Here is a 12500-nt window from a genome sequence, read left to right on the forward strand (position 1 = left end):
CATCCCCCAAACCCCAATCCCTAAACCCCAATCCCTAAACCCCAATCCCTAAACCCCATCCCCTAAACACCATCCCCTAAACCCCATCCCCAAAACACCAATCCTAAACCCCATCCCCAAAACACCAATCCCTAAACCCCATCCCCTAAACCCCATCCCCTAAACCCCATCTCCTAAACCCCAATCCCTGAACCCCATCCCGTAAACTCTTTGTGACACATCTCTCAGAACAAACCCAGCTCACCCTCATCTCAGTGACATACCTCTCTTGTGACAAACTGGAGTGTGGACAAACCCCTCCTACTGTTCTGTGTGCGATATTACCACCCCCTCCCCCCTCCTTTCAGTGTTTCCGAACACACACCCTTAACTTCACCAGAACCCTCTACACACACACACGCTTGTGCCCAGGGTTCTGTGTGACATCGTCAGCTTCTTTACCCACTGAGACCGACTGTTGAGATGATTACAGAGATGATTATAGCAAGTAATATAAACATTTGAAAGAAACCCAAAAGGAAATTATTGAGAAGAAACATGTTTGAGTTGTAATCCCATGTCTTCCAGATCAGCCAGGGAATACCAGCTGCACTGTGATTGACCACAAGCCTCCTGAAGGTAATGCATCATAAATAATTCAAATATTATTAGTATTATTATGATTATCCTTTGCGCATATTATCTCTGGCAGGTGTATAGTCCCGTATACAGGGTTAGGGTCCAGCACACTGCACTGTAGACGAATGAAGGTGATGGAAGTATGTATCAGTGTGTGACTGTGGGTAGCGGAGAGACCGTCAGCTCTGTGTGTGTGTGTGTGTGTGTGTGTGTGTGTGTGTGTGTGTGTGTGAGAGAATCGTGCTGATGTACCCTGTCCCAGAAAAAGCTGAAATTCCTACAGTATCTCCCAAAAAATGACAGTCATTTCCTCTGTGCCTTCCTTATCTCCGCCCTTCTGTCTCTCTCTCTCACTCACTCACTCACTCTCTCTCTCTCTCTCTCCCTTAGGCTCTGTGGCAGCAGGACTAGCGACAGCAGGGTGCATCATGGGTATTCTGTCCCTGCCGCTCATCTTGCTGCTGGTGTACAAGCAGAGGCAGTCAGCCCAGTCCAACAGGCGTAAGTAACCACATACACACGCTCACACAGACATACACACACGCGTGCACATGCACACTCACACTCGCACACGCACAAACATACACACACGCGTGCACATACACACGCTCACACAAACATACACACACGCGTGCACAAGCACACTCACACTCGCGCACGCACAAACATACACACACGCGTGCACATGCACACTCACACAAACATACACACACGCGTGCACATGCACACTCACACTCGCACACGCACAAACATACACACACGCGTGCACATGCACACGCACACTCACACTCGCACACGCACAAACATACACACACGCGTGCACATGCACACTCACACTCGCACACTCACACAAACATACACACACTCACACAAACATACACACACGCGTGCACATGCACACTCACACTCGCACACGCACAAACATACACACACGCGTGCACATGCACACTCACACTCGCACACGCACAAACATACACACACACACACACACACAGACAGACGTGCGTGAACACGCATATAAAGACATACAAAGAAACACGCACAGAAACACACATGCACACCCACACAGCAATCCCTAAAAACGTTTGCTTTTCTATTCTCTACATCCTGGTCTGAGTTGACTGTAGAAAGCTAATTTCCTCGCTGAGGCCTGTAGACCTGTTCAGCCGTAGCTCTGAGGCTCTTCTGCTCTAACACCTACTCCCCTCTCCCGCAGGTGCACACGAGCTGGTGAGAATGGACAGGTGAGCAGCAAACATTGCGAAAACTCGTGTGTTAGTCATTATCCCAAACTATTTACCCAGGAGAGACCTACTAATGTGTAGCAATGCTTCTTTATTTGCACTGTCACTTTCATAGAAAGTTTTACTGCAGCTCAGTAACTCTAAATGCGCAAGGAGTGGTTGATGTGGTCGTGAATGTTTCTCAGCAGTTTTGTCTTCTCTCTTTTCCCCTCAACCTTCTCCTCCTCTCTCTCCACACAGCGAGGCACATGGTCACGAGAACCCTGTGTTTTTAGGGGGGTCTCCCCAGAACAAGACGCGGACTGTGTCTCAGATCATGACCAGGCAGTCGTCAGAGACGGGGCGACACCTGCTGTCTGAGCCTGGAACCCCCCTCTCTCCCGCTGGCCACGGAGATGTCTTCTTCCCATCACAAGGCAAGACTGAGACACACACACACACACACATGGAGTGACCATCTGAGACACACACACACATGCAGTGACCATCTGAGACACACACACACATGCAGTGACCATCTGAGACACACACACACATGAAGTGACCATCTGAGACACACACACGCACACACACACACACACACATGCAGTGACCATCTGAGACACACACATACATGAAGTGACCATCTGAGACACATACACGCACACACACACACACACACACACACACACACACATGCAGTGACCATCTGAGACACACACACGCACACACACACACACACACACATGTAGTGAACATCTGAGACACACACACACGCACACACACATGCGCACACACACACACACACATGGTGACCATCTGAGACATGCACACACACACACACACACACACACACACACACACACACACGGAGTGACCATCTGAAACAGACACACACACGCGCACACACACACACACACCCATGCACTGACCCTCTGAGACACACACATACACACACACACACACATCCTCTCCTGCATTAGCACATCTGTCTGATCCTACATTCCCAGGCTGCAACTTCCTGCCCATGATGCACTCCCAGCATGAAATGCTCTGCACTGTAGATACAGACATACACATGTACCCCCCCCCCCACACACACACACATACCCACACACACACACACACACACACACAGTGTGCCCGCACACAGATGGCAGGAACATGCTGAGATTGAGAAACTGCGAGGAGTGCAGTTTCACTTCTTATTCAGGCATATGAATTATTGCTGATGGGAGCTGAGTCACAGCAAACTGCACTTCCTGTACCCCTCATCCCAAACCTGCACCCCAAACCTCCTGCACCCCTCATCCTAAACCTGCACCCCAAACCTCCTGTACCCCTCATCCTAAACCTGCACCCCAAACCCCCTGTACCCTGCGCCTTAAACCTGCACCCCAAACCTCCTGCACCCCTCATCCTAAACCTGCACCCCAAACCCCCTGTACCCTGCGCCTTAAACCTGCACCCCAAACCTCCTGCACCCCAAACCTCCTGCACCCCAAACCTCCTGCACCCCAAACCTCCTGCACTCACACAGCCCCGGCCCCAGCCCCAGCCCCAGCTGGGTGCAGAGCGCAGGAGAGGAGACCCTCTCTGTGGGGTACGCAGCACCTGCACTGACATTCCCTGGATTCCCGACCAAATTGCCCATTTCCTGCCAGCGTGAAGTATGAGGAGCACCCGCCAGAAGCACACCCCCTCCGGCCGCCCACCCCCCACCCCACCCGCTCAGCCCCCGCCCTATCCCCCCCAGGACTCTGCCCCATCCCCCCACGTCCATCTTAGGTCTGCCGACAGATTTTTAACACTTACCAACGCAACAACATGCAATGTATATTTCAGTGGTTTTCGGTGCCATTGATTTGACTGTGATTGGGGTGCCTGTATTGGATCGTGGCCCTGCTGTCATTGTATTTCTTAAATGTATTTATTATTTGTAAAAATGATTCACTTTAAAATAGTCGTACTCAGTTGCCTGTGCCTCGGAACTGAGGTCTGAGACAAAATGGCCTTTTCCCCTTTTGCACCAAGCCTCTGGAACTCAGTGGAATTTTCCAAATTTCAGTTTCCCCTTTTCACTAGGCTGCTTTTCACAATTCTAGCAAACAACCTGTTTCTGGTTCCTTTTTAAAAATGTCACATTTCACTTTATGTGGTTGTGTGTGTGTGTCCGTGTTTGTGTGTGAGATTGTGTGGTATGGGTATGTCTGTGTATGCTTGTGTGAATGTGATTGTGATTGTGTGTGTGTGTGTATATGTATGTGTGTGTGTGTGTGTGTGTGTGTGAGAGTGTGATTGTGTGTGTGTGTATGAGTGTGATTGTGTGTGTGTGTGAGTGTGTGTGTTTGTGTGTGTGTGTGTGTGTGTGTGTGAGTGAGTGAGTGTGTGTGTGTGAGTGTGTGTGTGTGTGAGTGTGTGTGTGTGTGAGTGTGTGCAGGGCTGGCAGTGTGTAGGTTCCTGTGCTCAGGTGTGTGGGTGTGAAATGGGTACATAGATGCAGTAATTAGAGTGTGTGAGTAGGAGGGTGGAACTTTCGTTCGTACGCACAGCAAGAGGAAGACAAGACCATGATAACAGCTGGCTGTAACGATTGAGATTAAATTCTGATGTTTGGTGCTTTCTAAGATGCAGTATTTCTCTCTGTCTTGCAGAACCAATCCCAGAGTCCCCAGATTTCATGCAGGTATAATCAGGACAGGAGCTGTCTCTGCCCTTCTGCCTGATCACAACAACGCCACATCTCGTCTCCTGCCTGCCCCGGTTTGCTATGGGGGACTTCTCTGCACACGTGGAAATGAAAACAAAAAAACGATATATACAACAAAAAAAAAGTTTTCCACTCCAGACCAAAGGGACCGTATCTCCTTCACACTCTCGTTGCAGTGGGGACTGTAATACTGGAGATGCCGTCCACAATATCAACACCCAGGAGCCTGATCTCCAGGTGCCCAGTCTGTGCTCTGGCCAGGAGGCTAAACCACAGAGCAGACCGGGGACGCAGAGACAGCCTCTGGGGCAGAGTCCTATTTCACAGGAAGAGTGCAGCTGGCATTCCTGCTCTCTGATCTCAGCCTCCTGCCTGTGAGAAGTGTGTTCAGACCCCACCGTGTGTGTGTGTGTGTGTGTGTGTGTGTGAGAGCTCTGCTCTCAGGTATGAGTGAGAACTCCGACCCCACCGTGTGTGTGTGTGTGTGTGTGTGTGTGTGTGTGAGAGCTCTGCTCTCAGGTATGAGTGAGATGGATGTGGATGGGTATGGAGGTTACTCTTAGCTTAAGACTGCCGTTCAACTTCAGTGTTCTCTTTACTGTGCCTGCTAAGCCACACAGCAACCCTGTTCTCACATGCACGCGCATTCACACACACACACACTCACACACACATTCACACACTCAGCCTCTCAATGACCTCTTATTTTGTGCACACATCCAACAAACAGTCTTTTCCCTCTCTCCCCTCCTGTGTCTTCACCGATATAGATTTCTCTGTGCTGCCTGTTTCTCTCTCTTCTCATCCCCCTCTCCCTGGCCCACTGGCTCCTCAGAGTCTGGTGTGTTTAACAGGTTCAGCAGCGCGCTCTACCTCACCTCAGCCTGGTGCCAGCCTCACTGTTCACTCAGTGCCACAGCCTGCAGACCGCGTGCGTCTCACACAGGCCATTACATATCGCATTGTACTCATTTTTTAATCTTAAAACGAAAAAAAAAAGCAATACTCTTTTTATATGTTGACGTTTTTTTTTATACTGTATTACTTTTTAAGATTTGTAAAATGTAGATGTCTATCCCTTATGACAAAGTAATATATATGTAAAATGTAGAAATATACGGCATAAACAAAATAGCATGTAGCATTCAAATATGTCTCCTATGTCCCTATAAATCACAGTTTGAATTTTGTTATTTGCTTCGTAAGGGCTTTTTATAATAGCGTATATTTGTGCTTGTTAATGGAGCATATTCGTCGGTATAACTCCCTCTACTGGCAGGATGATGTAACTACACCTTCCTGGTCTGTTGCGTAAGGGGAAAGGAATTATCTGCGTCCCGTGAAGCCTTTGGTTTCGGTTTTTCAGGGCTTATCCAGACCTTCAGCGACCCGATCGATTTCAATAAGCACCTTCATTCAGTGGGTTGTGTTATTCATTGACAATCAGGAGGGATGTAATGCAGGAGTCTCTCCATAAACAATGAAGAGAGTGCTTTTGATAGGTTGTCCAGAAACTGGGCAGCACAATGCAGTGGCTTCCCATAGTGCAATACAAGCCTGAACGTTCATAATAATATGTGCTGTGAAGGCGACTTTCTCTGGGACTAACACAAAGGCTGGGTTCAATGAACTTTGATTACAAGTGATTAGGAGGAACAATGTTTCTCTTGATTCTTTACAGATTCTTTGCAATCATTACATTTCCCAGACTGAAGCTGAAATGTGTGATGCTTGCGTTTGCTTGGAAATCAAAGTTAAAGACAGATGGTGATTGATTAACGGCCAAAATCTGTAAATTTAGACTTCATTATAAACTGTATGTGTGTGTGTGTGTGAGAGAGAGAGTGTGTGTGTATGGGTGTGTGTGAGCGTGAAAGAGAGAGAGAGAGAGAGAGAGAGAGAGAGAGAGTGAGTGTGTGTATGTTTCTGTGTGTGTGTGTGCTGTAGGCAATTGTAGAGGTCCAGTTCTGATGCCATTAAAAAATAAACTGCCATTATGTCTGTAAAAAGTTACGTTTGTAAAAAAAAAAAAAAAGAAAAATGTTAAAAACTGTATTTCCTGGTTTATATTTTCTACAATAAAATTTCAGCTCTCATGATCCTCTCATGTTCTTCTTTTTGTCCGCTGTCCGAGCCTTCAGGGCAGCTGTCTTATCAAATCAAATCAAAACGGAGTCAGTTTTACTCGTACAGCGCTTCTCACGGAGAAAATCGTCACAAAGGCACTTTGCAGAGGGAAATAGACGGAGAATGACCACACTTGCGGACATCTTCCCCGCCCGAACGCTCTTACTGTGGAACTGCAGGCACGCAGGGGGCCAGCGTTCCCGGTCTGTTTGGCCGAACAAGGTGGACTCAGACATGCATGAGCCAATGAGAGCACTGCAGTGGTGGAGCAAAACAACTCTTTTGAGTACACGGGACGGATTAGCACCAGGAGAAACAAAGATGCATAAGCATATGTACGTGTATGTACATACCAATGTATGCAGATGCACGAATACTCCCGCAAGCCCTTGCACAGATGCACAGACCCCCTCCCCCCTCTCCCCCCTCCCCCCCTGGGGGCAAAGAGAGGCGCAGTTAACAAGCGAAAAAGAGAAGTAGAGATTGTTCTTGAGCCTGCAACTTCCCCTTTCACCCAAATGACACCGCAGTTGTGCAGGTTTCCTGTTTTTCAAATTATATATCTCACCCCCGCACCCCCCCCGGCCCCCATCACACCCCTGTTGGCCCCTTGGCCCCCATACGCTGTTATAAACCATATAGTCAGTACACGACAGGTTAAAACACAGACTTACTTGCGAATGTAAAGGCATTCAGTACAAGCTATGCATGCTGTGTTGGTCCACCATGCTGCCAATGCATCATTTCAAGTGTAGGTGTCAGTGCGAGTGAGAATGGTGCTGATGTATACGGAGAAGGCGTGACTTAGAAATAGCACACTATATTATGTAGAGTGCTAACCAGTACACTATGGAACCCACACTATATTATTTGCAGAATTGTAACTGATTCATTAACCTCCTGAGACCCAGGAGAGGAAAAGAAGGTTTTACTGTATATTTTCACGTCATTTTAACTGAATGTCCGTGATGTTTAGAGAAATACCGTAACAGAGCACAGGGAAGCCAGTGAAAGGTAATGTCCACATTTGAGCGGGCAGGGTCTCAGGAGGCTAATGAGCAAACTGAAGTAAGTAACTGAAGTAAGTGGGGCGGCCTGTAGCGTAGTGGTTAAGGTAAATGACTGGGACACCCAAGGTCAGTGGTTCTAATCCCGGGGTAGCCACAATAAGATCCGCACAGCCGTTGGGCCCTTGAGCAAGGCCCTTAACCCTGCATTGCTCCAGGGGAGGATTGTCTCCTGCTTAGTCTAATCAACTGTACGTCGCTCTGGATAAGAGCGTCTGCCTGTACTGTATGGTAATGTAATGTGAGCTCTTGACACGGACGCGCATCGTGTCTGCCTCCGCGGAGCAGCGTTTTAGCGAGCGGTCCCGGGCGAGGCTCGGGGGGTCTCACCGACAGCGGGGGGGTCCCGTCGTCCTCCACGGTCACGTCGAGGCGGTACTGCTGCTTCCGCTCCCGGTCGGGCGGGGACGGGCGGGTCACCATCTCCCCGGTCATGCGGTCCATGCGGAAGGTGAGGTCCTGGTTGCCGCCGGTGATGTAGTAGAACAGCATCCCGTTGGAGCCGATGTCGCGGTCCGTGGCCACCACGCGCAGGACCGACGTGCCGCCGCCCACGTTCTAACGGGAGGACGGCAACGGGTCACGTGACGTCACGTCGACCAATCGCCTTCCGCGGACGGGCGGTTACAGGTGTGCAGCCCTGCAGCCAGAGAGCTTTTCCTGCTCTGTAGCACTGCACTGAAGTGGAGCACTTCACCGCTTCTGCCCATAGCTGTTATCTGGGGTAAACTACACCGCTGTTTAGCACCAAAATCAGAACCATAAATAGGGTGGATTCAGGTAATCTGGGACACTTCCTTGTAAATTCAGTTTCTGAGTCTGCGTCACTAAGTCACCTGATGGGTGATGAGTGCCGAGTCAGAAAGTGTCCCAGGTTACCTTAAACAAAAAAATCTAAAGCAGTAGAAATAAGAACAGTCTAAAAACGGCCAATGTGAATCTTACAGTTAATATGTCCTCCAGACTTCCAGGACCAGGGCTGGGTGGGTTTGGGTGTACGGTAACAGAGCAGTCTGTCTGTAGCACACTCCTCTCTCGGCTCACTGATGCTGGTGTGGGTTTAGAGTAACAGGCCTCAGTCTGTCTGTGTGTGACACACTCTCTCTCACCTCACTGATGCTGATGTTGTAGCCGTTGCGGCTCTGGATGATGGGTGGGTTGTCGTTGATGTCCAGGATGTTGACGGTGAGAGAGAGGTCAGTGTGGCGAGGAGGAGAGCCATTGTCCATCGCCCTCACCTGTACACACACACACACACACACACACACTGTATATACTTCGGTGATGGTCAACTGAAATTGATAATGGAAAGCTGGGGACTCAGGTCTCTCTCCCTCTCTCTCTCTCTCCCTCTCTCTCTCCCTCCCTCCCTCCCTCCCTCCCTCTCTCTCTCTCTCTCTCTCTCTCTCTCTCTCTCTCTCTCTCTCTCACTCTCACACCTTGAGCAGGTATCGGTCCACAGTCTCGCGGTCCAGGGCAGAGTTGACGTAGACCTCCCCGTAGGTGTGGTTGACCGTGCGGATCTCAAACACGTCCTGCATGTTCCCCGCCACCAGGGAGAAGTTCACCTTCAGGAGGGGGAGGGGGGTGGGGGGGTGGAGGGAAAGAGAGAGGTTAATAGGGGGCCGCGGTGACGCAACAGGCTAAGTTGCAGCAGACTTGCGGTTGCAGTTCGCTGCAGTTGCCTCCGTCTCTCGTGGAGCAGCATAATTGGCTCGCTGCTCCAGGGTTAGTAGATCGCCGCACAATAAAGCACCTCGGGCAAGTTTCTTTTCTTAAGTCACACCATGCCACCCTCCTTTCTGTTCACTCTCTCTCTCTCTCTCTCTCTGTCACAATGTCTCTCTCTCCCTCTCTCTCCATCTGTATTTCTCTCTCCCTCTCCCCCTTCCTTCTCTCTCTCTCCCTCTGTATTTCTTTCTCCCTCTCCCCCTCCTTTCCTCTCTCTCCATCTGTATTTCTCTCTCCCTCTCCCCCCTCCTCTCTCTCCCCTCCCCCTCCCTCTCTCTCACCAGTCCGTTATTCCCGATGTCCCTGTCTCTGGCCAGCACCACCGCCACTCTCTTGCCGATAGCGGTGTTCTCTGGAATCTCCACGGACAGATCGGATGTGATGTCAAACTCAGGGCTGTTGTCGTTTTTATCCAGTATGGTGATTGACACCTGTCAAAAGGACCCCAACAGCCAAGGCGATCACCACACATAAATAACGTAAGATCAAAAAACAAACAAACATTATTTTCATGATTTGCTGATGTACGATACATATTGTGATATGAAAGGTTAAAAAATATGTGACTATTTCAGTCCCAACCAAAAATAATTTTACTGACATGATCAAATTCAATTTGATGATTAAAACAGGTATTTAAAATGCCGCATTGTTTGCAACTTTCACACCCTGCCCTAATAAACTTAACCAGACACAGATTGAGTGAGATATAGATTGAGTGACCGCAGATGTTGTCAGCAAAGTATGCTGTGGAACTCTACTTTATTATAACAAACACTGATCATACAGGAAGTAGAGGACAGGCCTTACCTTCTGCAAGTCCACCAGGAAAGCGCACGCAACAAGAGACAGAGCGAGAATGGTCAAACAAACAGTATTTCAACCAAGCAGAATACCTTATTTTACAACGCGTCTCCTGCGTATGTCAGTTTAACGTGCAGGAGACGGGCGTTCGTTGTTCACTGACGCAGGCGTGACGCTGAACAGGTGGAGGGGCCTGCGCTGTTGAAACGAGCCGCAAAACAAACGAGCGGATTTAAAATGAGAGCATTTACCACAGTGGAGTCTTTCTTGGGCCCTCCGTCGTCAGCAACCACCGTCAGGGTGTACAGGTCCCCCTTCTCTCTGTCCAGCTGCCCTGTGACTGTTATTCGCCCCTAACAGACGGACAGACAGACAGACAGACCAAGGGAGGGATGACAAGAATAGAGATTTATATGCAGGTGGGTTTTTGATGTGTGTCCATTCAGATTCACAGTCGAGTGCATGAAAGCAGTATTATTTCATTGTATTGAACATAACACTCTTCACACACCAAGCAAAATATGCTTAAAAAAAACACAAGGAACTACGTACTCAGACCTACAACGACACAAGTAAAAGAGAGAAATCTCGAACCTGAGACACACGCACTTCTACAAAGATAGATACAGATACAGCACATAACATGTAAAGTGAATGAGCGCAGTGTTTATGGCAGATGTAGCATACCATTAGCACAGTGCTAACACAGGTTTAGTGTAGATGTAGCATGGCATTAGCGCAGGTTTAGCGCAGATGCAGCACGCCGTTAGCACAGGTTTAACGCAGATGTAGCATGCCATTAGCACAGTGCTAGCGCGGGTTTAGTGTAGATGTAGCATGGCATTAGCGCAGGTTTAGCGCAGATGCAGCACGCCGTTAGCGCAGGTTTAGCGCAGATGTAGCACGCCATTAGCACAGTGCCAGCGCGGGTTTAGCGCAGATGTAGCACGGCGTGAGCGCAGGTTTGGGGCAGATGCAGCACGCCGTTAGCGCAGGTTTAGCGCAGATGTAGCACGCCATTAGCACAGTGCCAGCGCGGGTTTAGCGCAGATGTAGCACGCCATTAGCACAGTGCTAGCGCGGGTTTAGCGCAGATGTAGCACGGCGTTAGCGCAGGTTTGGGGCAGATGCGGCGCGGCGCTCGAGCGTTGTTAGCGCGGGACTAGACTCACGGTGACGCTGTCGATCTTGAACAGCGCCAGGGCGGCGGGGGACGTGTCGGGGTCGAAGCGGTAGGACAGCTGGTTCAGGTTGTCTGCCGACTGCGCCTGCACGCGCACCACCTCGGTCCCCGTGGCCACGTTCTCGCTGAGCGCCACCTCGTAGCCCGGCGCGAAGAAGGCCACGGCCTCGTCCAGCTCGTTGAGCAGCGTCACGTACACCGTGCAGAAGCCCTGGTGGAAGGGCGGCGCCTGGTCCGTCGCGGAGACGTTCATCAGGTAGCTGGTCTTGGTCTCGTAGTCCAGGTCGTCCACCGTGGTCACCAGGCCCGTGCTGACGTCCACCTCGAACTTCATATCCGAGCCCGAGACCAGGGCGTAGGCCACCGCCCCTCCGTCACCTACAGACAGAGGAGAGGGGGGAGGAAGAGAGACGCACAGAGGGAAGAATTTAAAAGTAAAGCTCTAGGGCAGCGGTTCCCAAACCTCTCCTCGAGCACCCCAGCCGGTCCAGGTATTGGAGGTGTCCCATGTCAAGCACACCTGATGCAGCTGACCAGGTGTGACTGAGGCGGAACGTACCAAACAGCGGGATTGACAGGGGATGCTGGAGGAGAGGCTTGGGAACCACACTGCCCGCGAGAGTAAAGCATCAGTTCATCAGGTAATGGTTATAGCTGGGTGGGTTTAGACAGGAAGCCGGTGCAGAATGGCGTGTACACACATCCAGATGTCTGGCCACTAGAGGGCCACCGCCAGACCCAGCCACGCCTCTAATACAGAGTACTGAGGGGCCCCATTAGTGTAACCTCAGACTGAGCCACAGTGGTACACACACACACCATACACACCATACACACATACATACATACACACACACACACACACACACTCACACACACACACCACACACACACACCGCACACACACACACTCACACTCACACACCACACACCACACACCACACACACACACACACACACACACACACTCACACATGCACACCACACACACCACACACACACACACACACACACACACACACCAGTGCAGATGATCG

General features: G+C 50.2%; 2 protein-coding genes across 3 annotated transcripts in view; one reads left to right on the plus strand and one right to left on the minus strand.

Moving 5' to 3' along the window:
• Positions 1 to 6647, plus strand: part of vsir (V-set immunoregulatory receptor) — a 17746-nt gene extending 11099 nt beyond the window's left edge. Inside the window, exons 3-7 of one of the 2 annotated variants that reach the window (XR_009706346.1) lie at positions 568 to 618; positions 1009 to 1119; positions 1835 to 1862; positions 2103 to 2371; positions 2480 to 2508. Coding sequence is in view for 1 of the 2 variants with exons in the window: in XM_061227472.1 (XP_061083456.1) it covers positions 568 to 618; positions 1009 to 1119; positions 1835 to 1862; positions 2103 to 2278; positions 4496 to 4533 (404 nt within the window). In the remaining variant the exon portion in view is untranslated. Of the gene's footprint in view, positions 1 to 567; positions 619 to 1008; positions 1120 to 1834; positions 1863 to 2102; positions 2372 to 2479; positions 2509 to 4495 lie in introns of those variants that run through there. The other variant, XM_061227472.1, reaches the window with a different exon arrangement.
• Positions 1 to 12500, minus strand: part of cdh23 (cadherin-related 23) — a 209271-nt gene that overhangs the window by 42218 nt on the left and 154553 nt on the right. The window contains exons 30-36 of the mRNA XM_061227464.1: positions 11453 to 11841; positions 10532 to 10633; positions 10287 to 10289; positions 9758 to 9907; positions 9185 to 9313; positions 8855 to 8983; positions 8076 to 8303 (exon numbers count right to left, since the gene is read on the minus strand). Of these exons, the coding sequence (XP_061083448.1) occupies positions 8076 to 8303; positions 8855 to 8983; positions 9185 to 9313; positions 9758 to 9907; positions 10287 to 10289; positions 10532 to 10633; positions 11453 to 11841 (1130 nt within the window). The remainder of the gene's footprint in view (positions 1 to 8075; positions 8304 to 8854; positions 8984 to 9184; positions 9314 to 9757; positions 9908 to 10286; positions 10290 to 10531; positions 10634 to 11452; positions 11842 to 12500) is intronic.

This window comes from Conger conger, chromosome 18, assembly GCF_963514075.1.
Source record: "Conger conger chromosome 18, fConCon1.1, whole genome shotgun sequence".
NCBI lineage: Eukaryota > Metazoa > Chordata > Actinopteri > Anguilliformes > Congridae > Conger > Conger conger.